Below are 26,731 nucleotides of genomic sequence, written 5' to 3' on the forward strand. Positions count from 1 at the left end.
GCTGAGATGTTGCCTCGGCTTCAGGGTGAGAGTTCTGGGACCATACTCTCAGTAAGCAGAAAATTGAATTTAACCTTGAAAGTTTGAAATTTTCTTTGTGTTTTAACAATCTGAAGTATATGGCAATAATAGTTCCGGACTTTCCCTATTTGCATGCTTTTCAAACAACTTATGTTCTTTTCTATACTTATCAATCTTTGTGTATAACTGCAAACATTAAAATCTATGGTCATGACTGTTCCCCGCTTTCCCGTTTCTTCATTCCTCGTTTGCTATCAACCCCTCCTGCTGTTCCTCTGTATTAAAAGTTAATGTCTGTCCAGGCTTGTCATCAAGACTTGTTGCTGAGCTAACTGATTTGTAATAAATTTAGCCCATGACAAAAGGATTCTTAAATAATTAAGGCTAGAATACCAAGTTCTTATTTTGTGAAGTGGTGAGGTTTAAATGTGGTCATTTCATGAGATACTGACAGACAGACTATTGGCCTTTTATTTGTGAATTGATTTGAAGTGTGTGGATCTTGTTTGATTGCATTAAAATCATTGTTGCTTTCATTTTCCTTAATATATGGTTTTGTCATTTGCTTTAATTTGTTTGAGTGACCTTTGAAACAATGCTGTAGCTTTAAGAGGTTATTTTGTCCAGGCATATTTTGAGAGGTTGAATGAGCAGTGGAGAGCTGGCTAGTAAAGATCATTTGAGTAAACAGCTTGGGAAGCCTTGGTGTTTTTCTTTGAATGGTGTGGCTTGCTGTCAAGATTAGAATTTCTGGCTTTTGGATTTTCAGTAGCATCAGAAGTTGTTCGTCTGAGTTGGAAGCTTTCGTTAAAGTCTCCTGGCTGCTACATTCTCTCTCATTTTTCTTGATTTATTTTCCTAGTGAATTGGAGAACTGAATGTGAGGATCTGTTTTCTGAATTTACAATTTTTGCAAGCAGTGTGTTAATGGGATGTTACCATTTTGGAACACTTAGTAGTAGCTACTGTTTTAATTGTTCTGCTATGTTTTCCAATAGAATTGTTAATCTATTGTTTGTATTTTGACTAAAGTGTTTAAATAAATTGTGTTTTGCTTAACATACAGTAGTTTGATCAGTTGCATTGCTTCCAGAATGTGGTACTTCACATTTGCCTGAAAAGCAAAAAAAGGGTCTTTTTAGGGTTTAGACTACCATTTTTAAAATACTTCTGAGGGGATTCAGGTCTGGTCCATAGCACTTTGTTTCATTGGCTTGTGTTTTCAAATCATTTTAGTTGATAAAACATGTATTAATGTGCTGATCCTTTGTTTTTAAAGGAAAAGCATAACGTACAAATTGTTTTTATAATTTTGATACCAGACAAGAAGGAAAAACATAGTTGGAAAGATGCATTTTTTTTTGCAGATTGAAATGAAGCATTTTGTTTTTTTCTGGAACAGATTCAAAGCTGGGTCCAGCTGAAGTCTGGACTTCCAGGCAAGCTCTACAGGACCTCTATCAAAAGATGCTGGTCACGGATTTGGAGTATGCATTGGATAAGAAGGTGGAGCAGGATCTGTAAGTGTGCACTGAGTTCTGGTGATGTCAAAATGTCACTTCTGATTTTCTATTTGTTTGATACACTTGTTTGATAGTTGCTTAAAGATGCAAGTTAGATTGCTCACACACCAGCAGGAGGAAACAAAAGAAAACAATTATTGACAGGACCTAAAATTTGGCATTTAATTTTACTTCTGTTCCATTATGTTTGATCCAGATATGAATATCTGGTCACATTGTACAGATTTGTGTAGTGGTGTTATCCACTTTGAAAAGCAACTGCAGCAAGCAAAGTTAGTGGCCAAACATATTCAAATACTTGTGTAGAAGGCAAACTAGAAAGTTAAAAGCAGTGTATATTAATTTAGCTTCATATGGCAAATGAATTATGATTGGATTAAGATAAAAACTAATACTGTAAGTTAGGTGTTTTTTTAATTTTGATAGAGAAATGTAATTCTCTACAAATATAACATTGGCTTTTCTGGACCAGAGGAGATGTTTTGTAATAATTATGAACTTTTACACTGTTAAAAGCCCAGTTACAACCCATTCAAGAAGTTCTATCTTGTTTTTGAAGATTTTCAGGGTGAGACTGTAAAGATGAAAGTTTGTTTATCAATTTTCTAGTTACCTAGGAATTGCACTGTTTGATGTCCTAACAGCACAATACCTGGAGGAGTGTAGAATCACTGACAGCAAACTTTGGATTTTCACACGTTGCACACTTGCGAATGTCTTGGCATTCGCTATCATTAAGTCATTGAGTTTTGTCACCATTGCAACTACAAAATCCGTACCATGAAAATTCAAAAGAAATGTTCTATCTTTCTTTTGTCTTTTCACTCCACGTGCTTTCCTCCTCATGCTTTCATTTACATGGATGCACGTCCGTTGTCTACATTGTTTGTAAATATTCTCCTGGCCCTCCCATCTGCTCTCATAGAGGTGTAAATATATAAAATGGATGCCTTCTAACTGTCAGATAGTCATTAATTAAATTCTGGAACGTGGTCAACTTCAAAATTCAACATTTTCAATTTTGATATCAATAAGATGAATAGGAATGGATGATTTCATTTGCAGGTGGAGTTGTTCAAGTGGAAAACAAACTAAACTAATGAGAAGGAAGATGTATAATTTTTAAAAAAGTTATATTGCAGCGAATCACAGCTTTGAGTTTTTTATTGTTTCACCTTGAAACACTATCTGAGGGATCATAATCATCCCAAAAAGACAAAAACATTAGCCACCAAAATTTTTATAGCACATTAAAAACTATACAAGTAAATATTTGAATATTTTGTTTTGGTTTTCTCTGCATTATAATTGAGGTTTTATAATAGCTCCAACAAATAAAATCAGATTAGATTAGCTTTGTTCAGCTATCTATATCAAAATTGAGAGCAGATATCACTTTCTTTGGGGTGGGGAGTGTGATTTGTTTTTTTTCTTGACCTGGAGCTATAAATTTATAATGAGCTTCTAACCTGAAATCTTCCTGGCCAACCAAATTATACTATGATTTTAGACTGTATTTCTGTTTCAGGAAGGACAGAAGTCAGCTTTAAACAAAATTTCATTTCAGCAGATGAATAACACATTTTAAAATAAAAACTCACTGGCCATGTCTGGAGAGAGACAGATAATTTAAAAACTTGTCCCTCTAAAGCCTACATCACTTATTGCGAACAATGTCACCAAATAAATATTACATTTTACAGAGATAGTAGGAACTGCTAATGCTGGAGAGTCTGAGACAACAAGGCGTAGTGCTGGGTGAACACCAGGCCGAGCAGGAAAGCTGACATTTCGGACCTAGACCCTTCTTCAGAAAAGTAGTTTGCCTCATGCCACCTAAACATTTGTGTTTTGTCAGAACAAATAAATGCTCCGTAAAGTGGTATTTAATTATTACCAAGGCTCTAATGTTAATATCTGTTGGAGGTAAATGGAAACTTTCACCATTGTCCTGTTGTATTCAAAGAATTCCACTTGAAGGAACAGCTTGCCACAGCTTGACAACATGTTTTTATATAGCAGCAGCTTGGCAACTTGTAAATAGAATGGTTTAGACAGAAGCATTATATGTGAAATTAATGTGCAACCAATTTTCACCAACAAATGTTTGGGAAATTAGAGGCACTTGCCTTTTAACTCAAGATCCATGATCTAGAGTTTATTAAATAGATTTGAACAAACCTATTTTGGAAGTTTTGTTGATCTTTGTGGTTTTTTTTGCATCTTGATTCTCAGATACATTAGAGAGAGTGATACCTGCCAACCATCAAAAGATCTCATTCTCCTTCAAAAACATTGCAAAGCAATTTTTTTTTAACTTAGTTGTTCAGTGGCTTCTAATCTTTCAAAATGCCTGGTAATAAATTAATCTGGTGGTAAATGTTACTTTTCATGCTACGGATGATACATTTTCATTGTTTCGTATTAGATTTATTCAAGTTGAGCCAAAACTGTTATCTTCAAGAGACCTTCATTTATGTTTTAATTTGATCTGATTTAAATCATGCTGCAGACACAATTAGAGTTAAAATGCTGAATTAAACCTACTGACAGTGTGTGCTTCATCCATTTTCATTAGGTTGAATGGGCACAGATTGAAAATGTGATTTTTGGTTTCAAATTTCAAAAATATATTTTTTCTCTTCAATATTGAATATTCATTTCTCATTAGACTTGAACAAATCTACTACCTCACTGCTTCCTCCATCCTGTAGCACAGGAACTATTTGCCTGTGCCATTCTAACAACACTCCACTTTGTTAAGGGACAACTGACTGGCCTACATTCAATTTGTTTATTAGAGACCTAAAATTGGCTGCCTTTCTACATATGTTAATAGATAAACTTTTTGCAATGTGCTTGATGTTGTATTTTTAGCTTGAAGTAAGGTGATAAAGCCAACTATTTAAAAGCCATGTAACTTGCTGAAATTGTTCGACAATCTATTGAAGAAAATTGTTTCCTTAAGATTTTTTAAAAAATGCTGACATGTTGTGCACTTGCAATAGTCCTGAGGTTTTTTAATTTTAATAGTTAATTTATTATTTACTGTAGCTGGAATCATGCCTTCAAAAATCAAATAACAACACTACAGGGGCAGGCCAAGAACCGAGCCAATCCTAACCGCAGTGAGGTACAGGCCAATCTTTCGCTCTTCTTAGAGGCAGCTAGTGGCTTCTACACACAGGTGAGTCTAGAAGAAAATTATGGGATTTCACTGGGAGAAGTAAATATTTGGTCTGATCTAGTCTTTAGTGGATCAGTCAGCTTACTTGTGCGGTCTAATATTAGTAACCTTAATTTGTCTGAGGGCTTACGTATAAGTAAAATTCCCTGGAGCTGTGAAACTGTGAAAACCACGGTAGCAATTGGGTAATGTATATTCTGCACTTCAGGTAATCTAAAGTCTGAATCCCTCCTGATATTATGTTAATAATCAGTAATGTGGGGCGATGCTATCCAACTTCAAGGAGTAATGTGGTAGGTGAAATAAAGAAAGAGTTTTTCATAGTAGCAGTCACTAATTTTGATTTATGTAGAAATAAGCAAGGCTTATAATTGCTGTCACTGGGGGAAAAAGCACCAAGTCAACAATTGGGGTTGAAACCTGACAAGTGCCCAGGGCCTGATCGCCTACATCCTTGCGTCATAAAGGAAGTGGCATCAGAGATAATCGGTCCATTCATTATAACATTTTAAAATTCCCTGAATGCTAGAAAAGTTCCTGTAAGTTGTCAAGATGCTGATTTAATGCCCTTTTTTTAAAAAAGGAGGGGGGTAGACAGGAAACTATAAATCACTTAGCTTAACGTTTATCATTGAAGTTGTTAGAATGCATTATTAAGGAAGTAATAACAGGAATTTTGTAAGACAGCATAATCTTCGTCAGCATGGTTTTATGAAGGGTAAATCATATTTGACCAATTTGCTAGAATTCTTTGAAGATGTAAATAACAAAGTGGAAAGTGGGTATTCTGTAGATGTATATCTGGACTTCCAGAAGGCACTCTATCAAATGTTGCACAAAATGTTAGTATGGGACAAGATCACACGGGATTTGGTATAATATATTATCTTGGATAGAGCTTTGGCTAAGCAACGGAAAGCAGAGTGTCTCGATAAATATCTTTATCTGGTTGGCAAGATGTAATCAATGGAGTGTTGCAGGATTTGTTCTTTCATGCCCTAATATTTATAATCTATATTACTGACTTGGATGCAGGAATAGATGGCGCTACGGTCAAATTTGCAGATGACACTAAAATGAGAGAGAAAATAAGTTGTAATGAAGAGCAAAAAAGTTGCATATATGTGTGGATAGGTTAGGTGAATGAGCCAAAATTTGGCAAATGGGGTTTAACGTGATTAAATGCGAGGTTATCCATTTTGGTGTGAAGAATAGAAAGGCAATTTGATTTCTAAATGGGGAGAAACTTCAGAGTGCTTTGCTGCAGAGATACCTGAGTGTCCTTGTGCATGAATTGCAGCAAACTAGTATGCAGGTATAACAGGTAATAAGGAAAAAAAATTGAATTTTGACATTTATACTTTATTCTTAGTGATATAAGTAGGGAAGTGTTGCTGCAACTGTGCAAGGCATTAGTGAGACTGTACCTGGAGTATTGCATAGAGTTTTGGTCATCTTAATTGAGGAGGGATATAGTTGCATTGAAGGCAGCTCGGAGGAGATTCACCAGATTGATTCCAGAGATACAAGGGTTTGTCTTATGAAGAAAGAGCAGTAAGGAAAGAATGAGAGGAGATCTAGTTGAGGTATCTAAGATGTTCAACAGGATTGACAAACTAGGTGTGGAGCAGATGTTTTTCCCCTTCTGGGGCAGCCTACAATGAGATATCTTAGTCAAGGATGAGGGGAACAGGTTTCAAACAGACAAGGAGTAATTTCTTCTCTAAGGATCATGAAAGGGCCAAGATGAGATCAGCCATGATCATGTTGAATGGCAAAGTAAGCACAAGGAGCTGAATTGCCTTGAGCCATACAGCATGGAAACAGCCTGTCCAGTCCAACTAATCCATGCCTGTGAAGTTTCCCAAACTAAACTAGTCCCACCTGCCCACGTTTGGCCCATACCCCTCTAGACTTTTCCCCTTTGTGTACCTATCCAGATGTCTTTTAAATGTTGGAACTGTACCTGCATCTACCAATTCCTCTGGCAGTTCATTCCACATACAAATCACATTAAGGAAAAAGCTGACCATAATGTTCTTTTCAAATCTTCCTCCTCTCTTCTTTGAAAAATATTTCCTGTAGTTTTGAACTCCCCTACCCTGGAGAAAGGGCCTTCTGCTTTTCGCATTATCTGTACCTCTCATGTTTTTATAAATGTCTGAGGTCACCCCTCAAACTCCTACGCTCTGGTTGAAAAAGTCCCAGCCTATCCTTGTATCAAACCTCCAATCCTGTTAAATCTTTTTTCTGAATCCACTCTGATTTAGTAATATCCTACCTATAGCAGGGCTACCAGAACTAGATACAGTACTCAAAAAGTACCCTTCTAGTTATTATGTTCCATAATTAGGTTTCTGCATGTAGGGGAATACTTTGAATAAAATTATCCTTTTTTTCTGTGTGCTTTGGAATTTCTTTTGTTTCAGTTGCTGCAGGAGTTGTGCACAGTCTTCAATGTGGACCTTCCTTGCCGTGTAAAATCGTCACAGCTAGGAATCATCAGCAATAAGCAATGCAGCACCAGTGGAATTGTGAAGCCGCAACCCAGCTCTTGCTCTTATATTTGCCAGCATTGCCTTGTACATCTTGGAGACATAGGTATGTCAATTAGAGTTTGCAGCAACAGTTGATGCTAATTCAGATGAATTACCTTGTTTCCTTCTGTGTAAATTACTTTGAATTTCAAACAGGTGCAGTATATCCAGGGAAGTAAACCAAAGAACTGCGGATGGTGGAAATCAGAAACAGAAATTGCTGGAAAAATTTAGCAGGTGTGTCAGCATATGTGCAGAGTAAGCAGAGGTAATGCATCGGGCCCAGTGACCCTTCAGAACTGATTTTAGCTGGGAAACGGTATATATGCTAGAGAAAGGGTTAGGAGAGTGTAAGGAGTGATTGATAGTTGGCGATGGAGCCCAGGGAGAGACAAACAATTGGCCAGTCAAAGCAATGGGTAAAGGTCAGTCCGGAAGAATGAAAGCAGCTAAAGTGGATCGTTATTGGCTGAAATCATGCGATGAGAAGGCCTGGTGTGTGTGGTTGGGGTACGAACATGAGAACGTGCTCGTACCCTACAATTGTTGAACTGTGTTGAGTTCTGAAGGGTGTGGTGTTCCCAAGGGGAAAATGAGGTGCTATTCGTCCAGGACTTGCTGAGCTTCACAGGAGCACTGCAGCAAGCCCGAAACAGATGTTAATTGAAGAACACCTACATTCTGTGAGCAAAAATGATTCTGAGCTTCCAGTAGCCTGTTATTTTAACACCACTGTGTTCCCTGGCTGAACATTTCTGTTTTAGGCTTGCTACTGTGAAACTCAGCGCAAGCTGGAAGAACAGCACCTCCTTCTGTACTTTCCTGCCTGCGAACCCTGCGGCCTTCAGGATCCATATAGACTTCAATGATTTGTAGGGTTTGAGCACCTTCTCCCATGTCCTTACCCAACTCCCACACACCAGACCTTCTCATCAAATGGGCTCCTACCACAAACAACCCGTTGTCAGCCACTAATGATTTAGCAGCAATTCATTCTCCCTGGTTGACATTTACCTATTCCTTTCCCTGCCCAACTGTTTGTATCTCTCTTGGTCTCTGTCCCTCTCTGGGCTCCATCCTTACCTATTGTTTACTCCTTCCTCCACTCCTCCTTTGGCATATTTTTCACCTTTTCCCAGCCACAATCTCTTCCAAAGAAGGGTTACTCGACCCGAAACGTTAATTCTGCTTTCTCTCCACACATGCTGCCAGACCTGCTGCGTTTTCCCAACAATTTCTGTTTTTGCAGTTTATCCATGGTTCTGATATGCTTTCTAGACCATTCACCCCTCATAGGCTTCGGACCACCTGTTAATGTGTAATGTGGTTTGTACATTGTTTTTGATATTTAAAACAGTGCTCATCTAAAAGCTCCATCTTCACAAAGATTATAAATAACTGTTATAGGCCATTGCAACATTGTGTACAAAAACAGAGTGGAGAAACTTGGCAGGCCTGGCAACATTTAGACAGTGAAAATAGTTAACTAATCTAGAGAATCTTAGTCAGAACTGAAAATAGTTGGGAAAGGGTGGTATTTATGCTGATGCCTGGTTGAGGTATAATCAACACAGTGCATGGAGGTAGTGCTCAGTGAGAGATGGATAGGCAAACAGAGATTGCTAATGAAAAGCCACGAGAGAAATAAATGCTGGTTCGGGTGCTAGCGAGATGTAAAAATAGGTTGGCTGTGCTGGGGACAACCATGCAAGTAGGACATTGGGGTGTGGGTGTAGGTAACAAAAACAGAGGAAAGTATTGCGTTCTGTAGTGGTTAAACTCAGTGTTGAATCCTGAAGATTGTGAGGTTCCCAGGCAGAAGATGAAGTGGTGTTCTTTCAGCTTGCATTGAGCCTCACTGGAGCACTGCAGCAGGCCTGAGACAAAGGTGTTGGCATGGAAACGTGATGTGTTGTAGTGGCAGATGACTGGACGCTCAGGGTCATTTTTACAAGCAGAACATAAATGTTTGGCAAAGCAGACTCATAGTCTGCATTTTGTCATCACAATCTAAAGATCATCGTGAGCAATGAATGTAGTGGATTACATTGAATGAGGTGTAGATAGATTGCTGTTTCACCTGCAAGATGTGTCTGTAGCCTTGGATCAGTGAAGAAAGTGAAGCTAAGTAAAGAAGTATTGGCACCTTCTGCAATTTGCATGGGAAGGTGCCGTGGTGGTGTGAGGAGATACAAAGGAAGAGAAGGGGTGGACCATAGTGTCCTATAGCGAATGGTTCCTGTGCAGTGTTCACAAGGGAGGGGAAAATAATAGGATCTGGTGATTGGCACCCTGCTGGAGTTGGTGAGAATGATGGCTTATTATTGGATATTGGCGTGGTATTAAGTGAGGATCAGGTTGGGAATGTCCCTGTTGTTGAAGGAAGGCAAGAGATGAGGGCATAAGGGCAAGAAGTGGGTCAGACACAGCTAAGGGCCCTGTCAACCTTGGTGGGGAATCCTAGGTTGATTAAAAAAGGTGGACATTTCTGAGGCTCCCGAGCAGAAGGTGGATCATTAGAACATGTGACCGAAACTGTGAACCTTGGAGAACAGAATGGTGTCAGAGATTTGTGCAGCATAGAAGCTCTTCAGCCCGCCATGTCTGGGTCAAGCACCAATTGCCCATCTACATTAATCCCATTTACCCACACTTTGTCCAGAGTCTAATATTACCTGGCATTTTAAGCACTCATCCAGATGCTTTGTAAATGTTGCAAGAGTACCTGCCTCCCTCCATCACCTCTGGCAGCATAGCCCATGTATCTCCCACTCTTGAATTGGAAAAAACGGTTTCTCGCATCTGTAAACCGTTTGCTCTTCGGCTTAAACTTAGATCCCTAGATGAGATGAGGTTAGTGACAGTAATGGAAGCAGTAGCATAATGCTCATTGGGGTTCATGGTCTGGGCGACAAGGCAGGGGTGGCTTTGGAAGAAGAGATGACATGTCAGAAGTATGTTAAATGCCTAATGAGGTGGGGTTGAAGGGAGGGATGGAGTTGGATGAAAGAGGGGAGGAACAATTTAGAGGCGTGTGGGTACCATTCTGTTGCATTTGGCATTCCTTAATACCCAAAAGAAAAAGAAAAGGTTTGTGGTTAAAATGTCAAATGAGCTGAAGCATGAAATGGAACTGGAGGACAGAACAGCTGGGAGATAAAAGCATTGTGCATTGCTCAAACATTTTCCACAATTGTTTTTATAAAATAGCTTCTGCTTTAAATTTTTTTTTTGCTGACATTCAGCTTCTTTGAAGCTTGTACAGGACTGTGATTTATCAGAGCTGTAACTTTTCTAATTGTATAGTTGGAGGTCCCAAACACCATTTTTAATACAGCAGATTTTATAGCATAGTTCTAAAGCATGCTGAGAAGTCAGTGCTATAAACACAAGCATATTTTAATGCTTCTTCCCCTTCCTTTTTATCTTACTTTGCTGTTTCCTTGAGTTGTTTACTGAGCAGGGAGAAGAACAGTCCGGGGCATAGTTTTTTTTTTGGATCTGGTTTTAATGGTTCTGTGTATGCTGATGCTGTTAATATCAGCTTTTCCTTGAAACTAAGGTGCTGCTTTTGGAAAATATGTCAACTAGTGGCATATTCTGGAGTTGATTATTCTTGCAACCAAGATTGTCGTTTTAACTATCAAAGTAGGCAAGCATAAGGGGAAAACTGTAAATTATATTCAATATAGATTTATTTATATTTACCTATCTAAAAGAGACATGTTGTTAAATTCTACACTTGGAGGGTATCTTGAACTGAAATAATAAGTGACATCCATCAACTGGTTCATTTTTCCAGGCAATATCCTGACCAGAATCAATCTGTCTGGTTTAAAATTTAAACAAAGCCTGACGGTTAACTGTCAATCAAGATTAATGGGTGCATTCTCCGTGGCAGTGTCTTTAGCAATCGAGTGTCCACTTGGCAACCAGTCAGCCCTCTCACGCACTATAAATTTTGGGTTTTTCCCTTGACAATTCGCAAAAATATAAATTCCTGATGAATGCAAACAAAAAGCTTTGACAAAATGTCTGCTTTTTTTTTTAAGCAACACAAGTTCTGTGCTATCAAGTGACTCTTTAATTTACCCTTCCTCCTTTATCTTTGCACTGTTAATTTCTCAATCCTTAAATCCAGATAAGGAAATAAACAGTCCCATTCCCTCCTTACTGAGGTTCCTACCATCCAGTTTCACTTACTGCAGCATTACAGTATAAAGTTGGTTTTGCTATAGCATGATAGTTGTGTCCCCGCACAGCATCGTGTTATAGAAAATCATGCTATAGAAATAATGGGGCCAATTGGAAAAGTGGGGTTAGGGGCAGACCACCAAAACGTATTCCTCAAATTCACTCAAACATTCAAAAGTCTCAACACCAGATAGTACAGTTTGAATAAAGTTTTAATTCATGCCTAATAATGAAATAAAAGTAAATTTAATCCTTACCTTGAAAAGAAATCAAGATGACTTGATAGGGCAGAGAGTTTTGAGGTTGTTCTGTTGTTAATGCAGGGATTAAGCGTTGTTGTCGTCGTCATCATGTACAGGGGCAGTTGTGGTTGCAGTGCTAGGGTGAAAAATAGTTAATTTAGAAGTGGGTGGCTGTGGTTCATTGTCTTCTGACTTTTTTGGAGAATTGGCTTAAAAAAGACATCCAGTTTTTGCTGCTTTGTCCTTTTTCTTCTTTCGTGAAGAAGCTTTTCATAAGGTGCCAAATGAGATCTTATTCCATGAACTGCCACCCTGTTGCGTTCTGCATTGTGATCATTGTCCTCTTCAGGACTGCAACTGCTTCTTAATTTCCCTCAGGATAGAAGACAAAACAGAAGTGGAAAACTCTCGTGGTGCTGCATCCCGGACTGCTTCATCTTCATCCCCAGCTTCCACTTCCCCCTCAGCAACAAGTTATAGATCAGCTGTAGAGGGGTCTTCACAGTGGGACTTGGGCAGCTCTTCATCCTCAGTCTCCACTTCTCAAACAAGTTGCTTTGCAAGATCAACACAATGTTCTTTGATTCTTGTCATCTCCTATGACCAATCAAAGCCTTTAAAAGCTTGTTAAAAAAAATCTGGGAGAAGCATCCATCAAACTGCATGCAAGCAGCCCTTACTGACATCACCCCAGGCCTCTGAGATAATGTCAATTGTATTCTTGATGTTAAAGCTCTGAGTTGAGGAACACTGTCCTTATCCCCTTCAGTGGCTGCAATCACCCTCTTAAATGTGCACCTTAAATAATAAAATTTTAAAAGCTGCTATTGCACCCTGGTCCATGGGTTGAAGGACAGAAGTTGTGTTTGAGGGTAGAAATAGCACTTTGATGTCTTCAGAAAGCTCATCAGTGGTGGGAGGTTGGTTGGCACATGATCCAGGATGAGGAGAATCTTGAAATCCAAATCGATTTACCTGCAATACCTTCTAAAGACATATTCCAAGGTCAGAAAAAAATTGCCATATCATCCAACCCGTCTTGCTTAGTGTAGACTAAAGGTAACCTTTCAGGTTTGTGGGTTGGCAGTGTGATATACTACCATAGACTTAAGCTTTAAGTCTCCACTGGCAGTGGCACCCAGCAGCATTGTCATAAGAGGTAATGGGATCTGCAGATGCTGGAGAATCCGAGATAATGAAATGTGGAGCTGGATGAACACAGTAGGCCAAATAGCATCTTAGGAGCACAAGCTGATGTTTCGGGCCTAGACCCTTCAGAAGGGTCTTGGCCCGAAACGTCAGCTTTTGTGCTCATAAAATGCTGCTTGGCCTACTGTGTTCATCCAGCATTGTCATAAGATCCTTTGTCACCTTAACGCCTGGAGCCTGTAGTTCATTCATAGAAATGTAGGTTTTTAGTGAGATTCACTTCCAATATAAACCTGTCTCATCTAAATTGAAAATTTGATCTAAGTTGTAGCCTCGTTGTGCTGATAGAATCACATTATTAGCCAACACAAATTCATATTTTAGAAATAGTGTTCCCTTATTCGTCATAGCTTGTTATAGCCAACTTGTATTGCAGGAGCACATGTTATAGCAGAACCAACTGTATGCTTTTAGCAGCCATGCCAAATATGTAAAAAAAAATCCTAATGTGTGTGTGAGAAGTCAAACTAACACCGCATGCGGTTGAATGCTTTGTCACAGCAAACTATGACCTGTTAGATTGTGTAAACTTAGTGGATCAAGTCATAGAGTTGTACAGCATGGAAATAGACCCTTCGGTCTAACACGTCCATACTGATCAAATATCGTAAATTAATCTAGTCCTATTTGCAAATGTTTGGCCCATGTGCCTCTATGCCCTTCCTATTTGTATACATACCCAGATGCCTTTTAAATGTTGTAAGTGCACCAGCCTCCACTGCTTCTGGCTGCTCATTCAGTATGTACACCACCACTGTGTTTAAAAAAGAAAGTTGCCCCTTCAGTCTCTTTTAAATCTTTCCCCTTTCACCTTAAACCTAGACCCTGTAGTTTTGGTCTCCGCTAACGTGGGGGAAAATACCTTATCTGTGCGCTTAATGATTTTATAAACTTCTGTAAGGTCATACCTCAGCCTCTGACATTCTAGGGAAAATAGCCCCAGCCTGATCAGCCTCTCACTCTTGCTGAAATTCTGCAACCCTGGCAACATCCTTGTAAATCTTTTCTGAACCCTTTCAAGTTACACAGTACCCTTCCTATGGCGGGGAGACCAGAATTGAACGTAGTATTCCAGAAGTGATCTAATTAATGCTCTGTACAACTGCAACATGACCTCCCAACTCCTGTACTCAATGCACTGACCAATAAAGGTAAGCATACCAAACGCTTGTTTCACTATCCTGTCTACCTGTGACTTTACTTTCAAGGAACAATGAGCCTGGGCTCCAAAGTCTTTGTTTAGCAACACTTCCTAGGACCTTATCATTAAGTGTCTGAGGCCTGCCCTGATTTGCCTTTCCAAAATACAATTCCTCATATTTATGTAAATTAAACTCCATCTGCCACTCCTCGGCCTACCTGTCCATCTGATCAAGATCCCGTTTTACTTTGAGGTAACCTTGGCAGTTCAGTGTTTCACCAATTTTCATGTCATCTGTAAATTTACTAACCATACCTTCTATATTCCCATCCAAATCATTTATATAAATGACAAAAAGCAGTGTACCCAGCATCGATTGTTGTGGCACGTCGCTGGTCCCAGGTCTCCAGTCTGAAAAACAACCTTCCACCACCACACTCTGCCTTTTCCCTTCAAGCCAGTTCTGTATCCAAATGGATAGTACTCCATGTAATTCATGTGATTTAACCTTGGTAACCAGTCTACCATGTGGAACCTGGAGTTCCATTCTCCTGAGCTCTAGTTTTGGAGCCAAAACCAGGATAAACCTTTCTAGCTTTTGATTATAAGCCACAAAGTGAACTAATTTAGCTAGATTCTGGTAGTAATCTGAATGGCATGGAATGATTTGATGTGACCAATGAAAGAAAGCAATGTAGTATGCATTGATGGAAGTTGTTCCTTAGATTTTAAGGCTCAGGATTATACACTAAGCAAAAAATGTCAAACAAAAATTAACAAATAGTCCCTTGGACAGTATCATACGCATGTCTTATGCATTGCAAGAAGAGACACCTTGCCTCTTCGATCCCAGGTATTCTGCTGACGAAGCTGAAAATCGTAGAGTTGCTCTGTGCATAGACATTGCTGTACCTGATTAAAAATACTCTATTAGCTTTGGGGGGTCAAAGTGGGAAAAAATTGCTATCCCATCCTGGCTTTCCCTATTTTAAATGACAAAAATTTCAGTGTGGTCACCTTTTTAAACAGAAATCTTAAATTTGTATCCTGGCCTGTCTTTTTGTTAAGTTGCAGTGGGAACCAAAAATGAGGCAGTTGATGACCTTGCTTTACACTACCCTTGATATTATTTTGGGAGCAAATCTCCTGCTATAGGTCTCCTTGCATTAAAAATTTAGCTTCAGGTGTGAGCACTAATCCTAATGCAATGATCAGATTTGGTCAACAGAAAAACAAATATTGCATGCTTTCACCATAACTTGGCAGTGGATCATTCTATTTACAATTAACTGCATTGCAATCAATCTGCTAATGCATGTGGATAAAAGTTTTCACTGTTAATGAAGGCGTTCCTAACCATTGTTGGATGAGAGCTAAAACTGTATAATATGCAAAGAAAATGAGCAAGCAGCTATTGTGAGATAATCGGCACTTTCTTTTTTCAGACATCTGATTTATTTTTAAGATGTAGTTCACTAATTTATCTATGGTTTAACTTGCAGCACGATACAGAAATCAGACTAGCCAGGCTGAGTCCTACTACAGGCATGCAGCTCAACTTGTCCCTTCAAATGGTGAGATCAGCCTGTCTTTATAAAATGTTATTGATCCCTATGTCACTTTTATATTGTGTTTTTAAAAAAAATTGAGATTGTTAGTCATGTACAGCACTATAAAAGGAACATTATATCCTATTTTCTGAAGAAGGGTCACTGGATCAGTGACATTAACTCTGATTTCTGTCCACAGACACTGCTAGATCTTTTGATCTCTTCCAGCAATTTCTGTTTTTGTGTCTGATTTCCAGCATCTGCAGTTCTTTCGATTTTTAACTAGGATCTAACTCACTGCCACGTCTCTTCCAGGCATGTCCGACTGGAAGTTCTTCTCTTCTGTCTGACAGGATTTCTGTTTCAATGTGTTTTTCTTGTCAAGCATCATTAATTTTGCCGTCATACCTTGTGTTTGACAAGGTATTTGATAAAACTCATTTCCACAGCCACGTTGCATTCCTTTGTAACAAAACAGAAGTGGCTGGAAAAGCTCAGCAGGTCTAGCAGCATCTCTGAAGAAAATATTGGAGTTAATGTTTCAGGTCCGGTGACCCTTCCTCAGATCCGAAACATTACTTCTGATGTTTTCTTTGCAGATGCTGCCAGACCTGCTGAGATTTTCCAGCACCTTCTGTTTTTGTTCCTGATTCACAGCATCTGCAGTTCTTTCGGTTTTTATTTTACATTCCTCACTGACTGTACAACTCCAGCTCAGACTTACCCCAAGTGGATTTCAACTGAAGTTTCATGCTTCATGCTTTGAATCTGCCCAGGGTCACGGCTATCTGTGTTCAGTTTTCCACGGACAACTATTCTCACTACATCCTTCGATCCACAATCAGTGCCATGCGTCATCATGTGCGCACTCTAGACCTCTCTCTCCAACAGCACCACTTCACAGTGGCTTAGAGCTGCACTGCTCCCCAGTTCCACTTCATTCTCAGGCTCATTGGAAGCTAACAAGAAACTCTCTTCGGCCATAAAGGAAAACAAGATGCATCAACACAGGGTCCGGATGGCCGTGGGTATTTCTATCTCCCATCCTTTCCCTCTGACTCCATCCCCTTCCCGACTGCACTTCCTGCCAAGTATTTACTATCTTCTGACATTCTGCTCTCTGCTTAACTTTCTGCATTCTGCAACAGTCTCGGTTTTATCAGTGTCCCTATCTTAATGAATTTCAACCATGACATGATGTTGAACTGTTCCTTCACCACCTTGCCAATTTCTTTGGACAAGAGTCCTCTCCGTAACCCACAGACTTCTTTGTCTGCCTCCAACATGATCCCTCCACCTTGACCCCTCCCTCTGGCCTTCTACCTGCACTGCACCTATTCATAGAATTGTCAACATGATTGGCCGCCTCAATATGCCCCCCCCCGCCCCATTCCAAAGTATCTCCCTGTGAACTGATTGCACTCTGCACTCTGTTTTCAGATCCAAACCCGACTTTGTAATCAGGCCTGCTGACAAGGCTGGTGCTGTTGTTGTCTGATGGACTGATCTCAATTTGCAGAGACTGAGTGCCACCTCTCCGATACCTCCTCCCATCTCCCTTTCGCCATAATCCCACCATGGAACGTCAGGCCACCATGTCCACAATCGTCACTAACCTCATTTCATCTGGTGATTTTTTTTTTTCCCTTCCCTCCCATCGCCACCAAGCTCATAGTCTCCCCACCCTGTACAGCTTGCTTCTACCTCCTTCCCAAAATCCACAAATAGGATTGTCCGGGCAAACCCGTTGTTTCTGCTGGCTACTGCCTCACTGACCACCTTTCTTCCTAACTCGACTTGATTTTTTTTTCTCTCCTTGTCCTGTCCTTTCCCGTTTACATCCATGATGACACCGTCCTTTATATGTCAGTTTCAGAATTTTCAGTTTGCGGGCTCTAGCTCCCTCCTGTTTACTATAGACATGCAATTCCTTTACAGTATAGTCTCTGCTTCTTGGGGGAGAAAGGCCTGATCTGTCAGCATTTATCACCAGCCTCCTCTGCCTGGCTGAGTTTGTCCTCACCCTGAGCAACTTCTTTCTTAACTCATCTCACTTTCTTCAGATCAAAGCTGTTTCCCTGGGTACCTGCTTGGGTATCTGTCTCTTTGTGGAGTACATAACCATACCTTGTTCCAGTCCTATTCCAGCCCCCACCCACAATTCTTTCTCTAGCAATGATGTCATCAGTGCTACTTCTCCCTCTCATCCAAAATTGGCAAAGTTTATCAGTTTTGCTTACACTTTCCCACCCCGCCCTCACCTTCACGTAGTCCATCTGATTCCTCCCTTTCCTTGACATCTGTTTCCATTTCTGGGGATAGGCTGGCCACCAGTGTCCATGCCAACCAACAGATTCCCAAGGTCACGTTGACCACACATCCTCACACCCTGCTTCCTATAAAAACTGTATTCCATTCTGTGTCTGCATTTGTTTTGATGATGCCAACCTCAACAAGAGGGTATTCGCAATATCCACCTTACTCAACCGAGGATTCCCCAGCATCCTAGTTGACAGATCCTCAGTTGGATCCAAGCCATCTCCCACACTTTAACCCTCATCCCCTCTTCCGGCCCACAACAGCAACAAGGTCTCTCTTGTCCTCACCTACCGTCCCACCTCTGTCCACATTTCAAAGGATCCTTAGCTGCCATTTCTGCCACTTACCAGCAGGATGCTACCACCAGATACACATTCCCCTCTCCTCCCTTGTCAGCTTTCCACAAGGACCGTTCACTCTGAGATACCTTGGTCCACTCTCTCTGTACTCCCAGCAAGCCCCCCCCCCCCCCCCCCCCCCCCCCCCCGGCTACTAAATAGTATTTATGGAAAAGCACAGCCATACTGATAGCAAACATTCCCTTAATTTTTTGTTTGGATACAAGTTTGTGGTGATCTGGCCGTTTATATTTTGAAGGCCCAAGGTGGATGTATCTTTTGCTTGTGAATTTTTTTTCAATTCATTGTACCTAACACCATTCAGGAGACTGACTAGAAGTTATGTATGTAAAGTACACTTGCATTGACTTAAGCTGCAGGAAAAGCATAACAAATCAATGCCATGCATCTTTACCACCAATTTCAATTTGAATTTTTATCCAATAAGTTCAGGTTCTGGCTGTCGGTATTACTGTTCACTGGCTGATTAGAGCCTACTTCTAGCAAGTAGTATGTAAATCTTCTGAAGAAACCACACAAATCCCGGTGACAGCACATAAGGAAATATCACTTACAAGCAGCTTAAGCTTTCGGTGGTGACAGAAGGCACCAGCGGCTGTAAATTTGTCACTAAGTAGTTGAATGCATCCTTTCCTGACAAAGAGAGAGCTTCTTGAAGGGTCATCCTGTTTGTTAACGGAGAACCGGGCGTATGTAAAAGATTCTGGTGCTTTGTCGTCAAAAGAAATCCTAGAGTGAGGCAGCTTCTTGGATTCAGTAGAAATAGTTGTAATCTAACTAAAGTATAACTAAAATGCTTAACTAAAATTTCATAACTAAGACTCATAAATTCAGTCTAATTCTTTGCTATCTTGGCAGTTAAAATTGATGTAGAACCTCCATGTCACAGGTTGGGGCCATTAGATGATATGTATTGCATTGCATTTATCATGAGTGTTATCTGCACTTCTGTCATAGTTGCTTTCTAGAGTTGGGTATTATTACCCCAACATTGCCTCTGTCTTTTACTTTGGGAGTCCTCAGAATCTGTTCCCCCTAGCTGTCATCTTCCCATCAACCCAACCCCCCAGTTGACAACATTAAACACCAAAGGAAAGTCACACTGGACTCAACACAGATGCTGCCAAACGTATTGAGTTTCCCCATCACTTTTTTTTACTCCCAGATTTGCTTTTACTTGAGCATTGTCAATGTCATAATTAGAGTTGCATAGCAAAATCATCAATTAGAAGATGAGTATAATCAAACTTTCTTGTAACTTTACAGTATTTTCTTTATCATGAGGTAACTTTTGAACGTACTGTTTTAGTCAACGAACAAGGCTATTGGTTACTTAACCAAACAAAGTGAGAAAGGCAACATTATACATAGAGAATGAGTTGCAAATAAATGCATCCCTGCAGACCCCATTGTGATGTGCCACATCCAAATCTATGTTAATCGTGTTTTGAAATGCATTTAGTTCAAGCTCAGTCCGTGCAAGGAGTTCATTCACTTGAACACATCAAAATCTTGTGAATGATTCAAGAGAAAGTGTTTCTGAATATATCTCCATCTTGAGAACCCTACACACTACTTACTGTTTTGATTTTGGGATCCTCCTCTTTAGCAGAATATATTATTCACAAGATTCATAGCAAATTCCACCTTCTGTATCAAATTTGTAAGTAGAGCCTGTGCCATCAACCTTATGTTGATAGAATATTGTATGTGCTATTACATATTTTTTGTACCATCAGATTTAGTACTATGTCAGGAATCGCTAGACGTGTGGTTTAATTAATACCTTTGAAGACAATAAATTGATGTTTCGGAAATAGCTTTTGCAACTGACAGTTGTCAAAACAGCTTCAATTGACAATTAAATAGGAGACCCAATGACAAATGGTATTAAGTCATGAATAGCCACTAAGATCAGGTGGAATTATTCTAAGAGACGGTGATGCAAATAATGCTGTTACTGAAATTTCATCAGTGATTCTGAATCTAACTTGTTAAAAGAACTTCCGGCTAGAGGATTATAGGTATTAGAAATATTGTGGTTACTGTTTATCAAAACAATGAGAAATAGCCCAAGTGCAAACCCTGTAGCAAGGGACCATATTTTTAATTATGATGTCACTTTTTCCATTTCAGGGCAGCCATACAATCAGCTGGCCATTCTGGCTTCCTCTAAAGGTGATCATCTTACAACCATTTTCTACTATTGCAGAAGTATAGCTGTCAAATTTCCTTTCCCAGCTGCTTCCACTAATCTACAGAAGGCGCTTTCTAAAGCACTGGAGAGGTGAGCAAAAAAATGCATTAAGGTATCACTGACTGGAATGTATTGTAGCTGGCAAGTGAATACAGCCTGCCATTTGCTGGACCTGACCTTTCCCATTTCATTTATACAACATGTGAGATTGTAAGTGGCTGACTGTTTAAGTTGTATAGGCCTGTGTGAACAGGAAATGCAGTTGTGCATCTCTGAATGAGGAGACCAAAGTTTAACCTCAGAAGCCAACTTTAAACCCGGATCTTTTTTAAAGCATCCAGATGCAAAACTTTACCCAGATATGATCCAGCATCCGATCCACTGTGCTAATTGGAACAGTTTCCTTTTTACAGGTGGTTCAATGACACCTGTTCCTGACAGCAGGCTCAGTGACGATCACAGATGCCTGGGTGATAAACTACCCTCTGATGCAAGTTGCTATACTATTTAAACCTTAATGCAGCTGTATGGAACTAGGATAACTCCTATGTCCAGCATTAGTTAGGATAAAGTTGACGTAGGAATGGGTTTAAGCTTGGAATATTCAAATGTCAAATCAAGAGCAAAATAATTAAGGGAAAAGATTAGGTTAAGTGAAGAAAAAGACCGTAGAAATTGTGTAACAGTCAAAACGTCTACAATTAAAGTCTGGAAGGATGTGATTTCCTGTCTGTAAAAGTTGACTTTCAGTGCCAGAGAGGTTGTTTTGCTGTATTTAAGGTTTATCACATTAGTGGTATTTGGGTTCAGCTGATCAAATCCTAAGTTCCTGCAAGCAATTAAGTCCCATACCTACAGTGTACGTTCAGGAAGATGGACACGTTCAAACTAGCGTTAGACAGCAACTTCCCAGTTTGTGTTTAACTATATATCTGTGTTTCATGGAAATTGAAGCCTGATTAGTACATAGTTAGCAGTGAGCATTGCTAGTCTCAAATGGTTTCACATTAAATTCTGGCTCATGGTATAGACTAATAAGATATTTGCATGTTATAAATCTCCAGTAAAACATCAAACCTAATGTGTGATATACCTATTTTAAGCCTCCCACCTTCAAGGAAGTCTCCTGCCACAGTACAAGTCATTGAGACTAACTGATTAGATACAGATAAGGACTAAGATACAAATTCCCACCCCAGGCTACAAATTAGAGTACAGTTTCATAGTGTAGATTAGCTGTCGAATTTTAAATTGTGCTTTATTATTTATCACAAAGCATGCTTTTAATACTCTTTTTCCCTCCATTTTTAAATTCTAGCAGAAACAACTATTTTGGTATAGAAGCACGTATAAAAAAAGTTAGAAACCATTCATTCATTTTGCTCCTCTCTGGATATATTTTTATGAAATTCTAATTTATAACTCCTTTGGTTCCTGTGCCATTTTATATCGTCATTATCAGAATGTCATTTTAACTGTAGCAAGTTGATTATTTACCATAATGCCTAAGGTATTCCATGTTTCTGCAATTTTTCCCACATTGGCGCAGGAAACTAAATATTCCAAGCTCTCAATATTTGCATCTGCGGTGCCCCTGTTTTTTCTGGTTCCATTTTCTTGTCAGTTTATCCAGCTAAATCATGAATGCATTACATAAATCTCAGTATAAACTTCACTTGTTTTCCTGTTTTATCCCTGGGTAGTTTTCACAGCTTTTCTGGAATATCTGATAATTTCATAGCTCAATTTTCATCAAAAAGCTTTTAATCATTAAGATTAAAAATATTAAATATATAAAATGACTTCCATTGTGTCCATCATTGTGCTTGAGATGAAAGTTAGTGTAGCACTTAAATTTTTAATTTGCAAAAGTAGAACTTTGGTTGTATTTTAATGTTTGTCATGGTTTGCTATTTTTGTAGCCGTGATGATATGAAGACAAAGTGGAATGTTTCCGATTTCATAAAGACTTTCATTAAGTTTCATGGTCATGTATATTTGGCCAAAAGTTTAGAAAAATTGTGTACTCTGAGAGAGAAGCTGGAAGACCAGTTCAAGGTAAGAATGTAATGTATTTTAGAACTCAGTGCTGTTTTCATGTTCAGGTTCGTACTGCTGTAGAAGATAGATTGTTCATGAATTTCACCAGTTTGTTGCAGGGGCTTACTGAACAGTACTATCATTTAAAGGGCATTAGGTGAGATTGAATTGTATCTATGAAGAATTCTTGCATATGAGAAATGCTATTTATTTAAATTGGGTAATAGAATCATGAGGGAGAGTTTGGAAGACCTGATTACTGGCAGTCAGCCAACCTGCTTCACAGTGCAAAACTGGATGGTTGCCAGACATTCTTAAACATTCCCCTGTCCAATTCACTTCATGTTTTTAAAAAAAAGCTTGATGTGCCCTGCCTGAAACAGGTGGCAGCTTGTGACTGCTGCTTTTGACCCAGCAGCAAGTTTATGTCCTATTGCAAATGCATCTATTTTGTGTTCACACTTGCTGATTCTGGCTTGGACTGATGGAAGAGTTGAGTACTATTCTGATCTTCCTTACCTGTCTTAACCCTCAGAATTCGCAGGTTGTTTGATGGCCCTGTCACCATATCCCAGATCAGCACATTGCATGTTCCTCCAATGCTTATAGCTCTGCAGCATTTTGCACCTCAAAGTTGACCTCAGGATTTTTAAGTTGAGCCAACAGTAAAGATTGTACTTTGATTAAAAGCAATCATTTCAAAATGTTGCAGATTGTACTACAATTCACTCTTCATACACTATAATTCAGCGTTTAGTTTTGCCTCATTCAGTTTTATCCATTGAAAATAATAGTGGACTTACAATGAATTTAAAAAAGATGCATTATTGGTCATTTTATTTTGTACCTTTAGAATGGTACACTCCTGGTCTAATACTACTTAATTAAAACTGATTCATAAGTTTTTGTGAAACATGTATTTTGTCTATCTTGAGATAATGATACCCTGCAAATACCAGATTAATACCTTTGCTCATTTATTTCTGGCATTGTCTCCAGCAACCACAGTTCTGATTTACATTTGACTTTATTTTCAGAGACTTCTTCCTCAGAAGGCATTCAGTTCTCAGCAACTTGTGCACCTTACAGTCATTAATCTGTTTGAGTTGCATCATCTGCGTGATTTCAGTACTGATTCTGATGACCATAGCTATAGTCAAGAAGAACTGTTGTGTTGGACACAGCTCCTGGGTCTCTTCAGTAAGTGGTGCTTCCTTTGAGCATGAAAATAATGTTTTGCTTCAGTGAGGTAGTCATGTTTGAACACCTGTTACACATTGAGATACTTATAAGTAAGGAGTATTTTTACCATACAGTTAAATGCCTCAAAGTCTGAAATTAAATTTGGAATATTTCATAGATCATTGATGTCAAGTGAAGTATAATTGAAATCACTTGTTATGGTCTGCAATTTTGAAATTGTTTTACAGTGGTATGGTAAGTTGGTGCGTAAAATTGCTGCTGAATCATATAAACTTCCAACAAAAACCCAGTAAATGTAAAACAGTTGTCAGAGTTAATATCCAGTGATTATTGACTTTGTCATAACTCTAAATTCGTCTAGGAGGCATTTCAAGGTGTCTTTTGTGTGTACATTTTTGCACCAACTCAACAACCAACAAGGGTCTAGGTCCGAAACATCAGCTTTTCTGCCCCTAAGATGCTGTTTGGCCTGCTGTGTTCATCCAGCTTCACACTTTGTTATCTTGGTTTCTCCAGCATCTGCAGTTCCCATTACCTCAAATGTCTAATGTGAATCAACTAGCTCATTTTCTTTTCAGGAAAGAAAATAGTTAAGGCAACACCTAATAAACCGTTTAACCAGAGCTTCAGTGTTTGATGTAATTTATCATGCTGTTAGATTCTACTTATGTCTATAAATTAATCTTTACCTTCCCCCATGTGAAAAGTTCCAGAAATTGCCTTGAAGGGAATCTTGCTGACAGAAGGGTACCTTTGTGTAACCAAAGATGTTGAGTGATACATTTAGCCGTTCCACTACAGCAGTCCTAAAAGAGAAATTTTTCACTAAGTAATATTTATTTTATGCCCTGGCTCTTTCACCCATGTGATGCCTTTTTTTGGACTAAGAAGGATAATGAAAATGCTTGTCAGACAGTCATGTATTTCAGCCCAAATGTGGTATTGTTCTTTTGTCTTAGATCTTGCTGTACTCAAAGGATGTGAGTTAGTTAAGAAAGGACCTAAAGAAAGGAAAAAATATGCAGTTATATAGCTTGTTATGGAAGAGCATTGTCTGAAACACTTTATGGTCAATATACATATAAAATATAGTCACAGTACAAAGTGTTCAAATGCAGTAGCCAATAGAGTAAAATCTCTCCAACAGCAGTGAGATGAGAGTAAATGATCCTTTAGGTTTTCTGTTTGAAGGATGCATATTAGCCAGGAAATCAGGAGAATTGCCCTCATTTATATGTTGCAATAGAATCTTTTTATATGAATGCAAGAGGGCAGGTGGGATTTCAGCTTAACACTTTATTTGAAAAGTAATTGGAATAGTAACAGTGGCTCAGAACTGCACTGAACGTAAACCTGGAATATACGCTCAAACCTTGTAGAGGTTTAACCCATGACCTTTCTACTCAAATTGGAGTATTGCAACTGAAATAGCTGAAATGAACTTGCCATACAGGCCGAAATGATAAAACCAACATTCTCCAGAGCCTTAAACCTTATATACCTGTTTGTTTCTTAATGTCAAGACTCTGCACATGAAGCAAGACTTTCTGGAAAGCTGTCTTGCTGAAATGTGCAACTAATTTCTTCAACATAATGATAAATAATTTGGGAAATGGAGAAAATATATTTCATTCTGTGTTGTGCGTGAAATTTGTGGTTAGGGAGCAGTCTGTGCTTTGGTGTATCCACTTGGAGGACTTTACTTTATCATTTCATAAGGAATAGCTTGTGCTTAATACTTGGTTAATTTAAAATATCACAAGAAATCATATGACCCTTGTGTTTTTTTTAAATTAAAATGTTAAATTTAAAAAATGCTGTTTTTCCACAATTTTCCAGTGTCCTTTCTTGGAGTCATGTGCAAGTGTGCATTACAGGATGAGAATTTGAAAGAAACCTTGGGTGAATGCCCACTACCTGCTGTTAAAGTTTCGTTAGATTGGCTGAAGCTCAGACCAAATGTCTTTCAGGAAAGTCCGTTAGAAGAAAGACAGTAGTAAGTATTTAATTTTTTTAGAACAAGTCAAACTTGAATCTATATAGATAGTAAATGGGAGTCAGCTAGCTCAGTTGACTGGACAGCTGGTTTGCAATGCTGAGTGATACCAATGCATGGGTTCAGCTTGCACACTGGCAGAGGTTACCTTGCCTATAGTGTGGTAGTTAAACTCACCACCAGTTCTTAAAATCATAGAATCCTTACAAACAGGAATGCTTTTCAGCCTATTGAGTCCACACTGACTCTTCGAACAGCATCCGACCTAGACCCAATCCCTTACCCTGTCCTTGTAATCCTGCATTTCCCATGGCTAATCCACTAGCCTACACATCCCTGGACACTATGGGCAATTTAGCATGTCCAATCCACCTAACCTGCACATCTTTGGACTGAGAGGAAACTGGAGCACCCAGAGGAAACCCAAGCAGACGCTGGGAGAATCTGTGTGGACTTTGTGAAGTCACCTAAAGCTGGCATTGAATTTGGGTCCCTAGCATTATGAGGAAGCAGTGCTAACCACTCAGCCATCATGCTGCCCTGGAGAGTTATCTCTCTAATATAAGAGCAGCCCTATATTCCTAAGGGACTATAGCAATTACTGTTATTCAGTGGTAAATCTTATTGGTGACCTGAAGGCTGGACATACAATTTGTTTTCTCCATTCCTCACTGCTGTGCAATTGTCCAGCATCAGCCAGTGCAGCTTTATTCGAAACATATTTAAATGTGGTGTTGTATTTGCTTTGTTGATGGATTGAATGCCTCAGTTTACTTGACTGCTTCTGTGTTTTAAATTAGTTTCTGAAGCTATTGGAAGTTTAATCACGTATGTTAGAAATTTGATAGTTAACTGTTTGTTTAACTTAGTGATACGCCCCTTCATTGACCATCATTATTTATTTCAACCAATAACATTTACAAGTAAAGCAAAGGTATTTGGTACTGAGTTACTATTCAACTTTTTCCCTCCTTGAACTTGAGTGGGAATTTAAGCTTCTCTATTTATTTGAA

The 26,731-nt window shown here is 39.1% G+C and overlaps 1 protein-coding gene across 3 annotated transcripts in view; it reads left to right on the forward strand.

Moving 5' to 3' along the window:
• Positions 1–26,731, forward strand: part of smg7 (SMG7 nonsense mediated mRNA decay factor) — a 120,336-nt gene that overhangs the window by 45,288 nt on the left and 48,317 nt on the right. For all 3 annotated transcript variants that reach the window (XM_048539249.2, XM_048539251.2, XM_048539250.2), the window contains exons 3-10: positions 1,424–1,541; positions 4,599–4,731; positions 7,161–7,332; positions 15,557–15,628; positions 20,419–20,569; positions 22,402–22,537; positions 23,557–23,719; positions 25,562–25,718. In XM_048539249.2, coding sequence (XP_048395206.1) covers positions 1,424–1,541; positions 4,599–4,731; positions 7,161–7,332; positions 15,557–15,628; positions 20,419–20,569; positions 22,402–22,537; positions 23,557–23,719; positions 25,562–25,718 — 1,102 coding nt within the window. The remainder of the gene's footprint in view (positions 1–1,423; positions 1,542–4,598; positions 4,732–7,160; positions 7,333–15,556; positions 15,629–20,418; positions 20,570–22,401; positions 22,538–23,556; positions 23,720–25,561; positions 25,719–26,731) is intronic.

This window comes from Stegostoma tigrinum, chromosome 8 (assembly GCF_030684315.1).
Source record: "Stegostoma tigrinum isolate sSteTig4 chromosome 8, sSteTig4.hap1, whole genome shotgun sequence".
In the NCBI taxonomy this organism is placed as follows: Eukaryota; Metazoa; Chordata; class Chondrichthyes; order Orectolobiformes; family Stegostomatidae; genus Stegostoma; species Stegostoma tigrinum.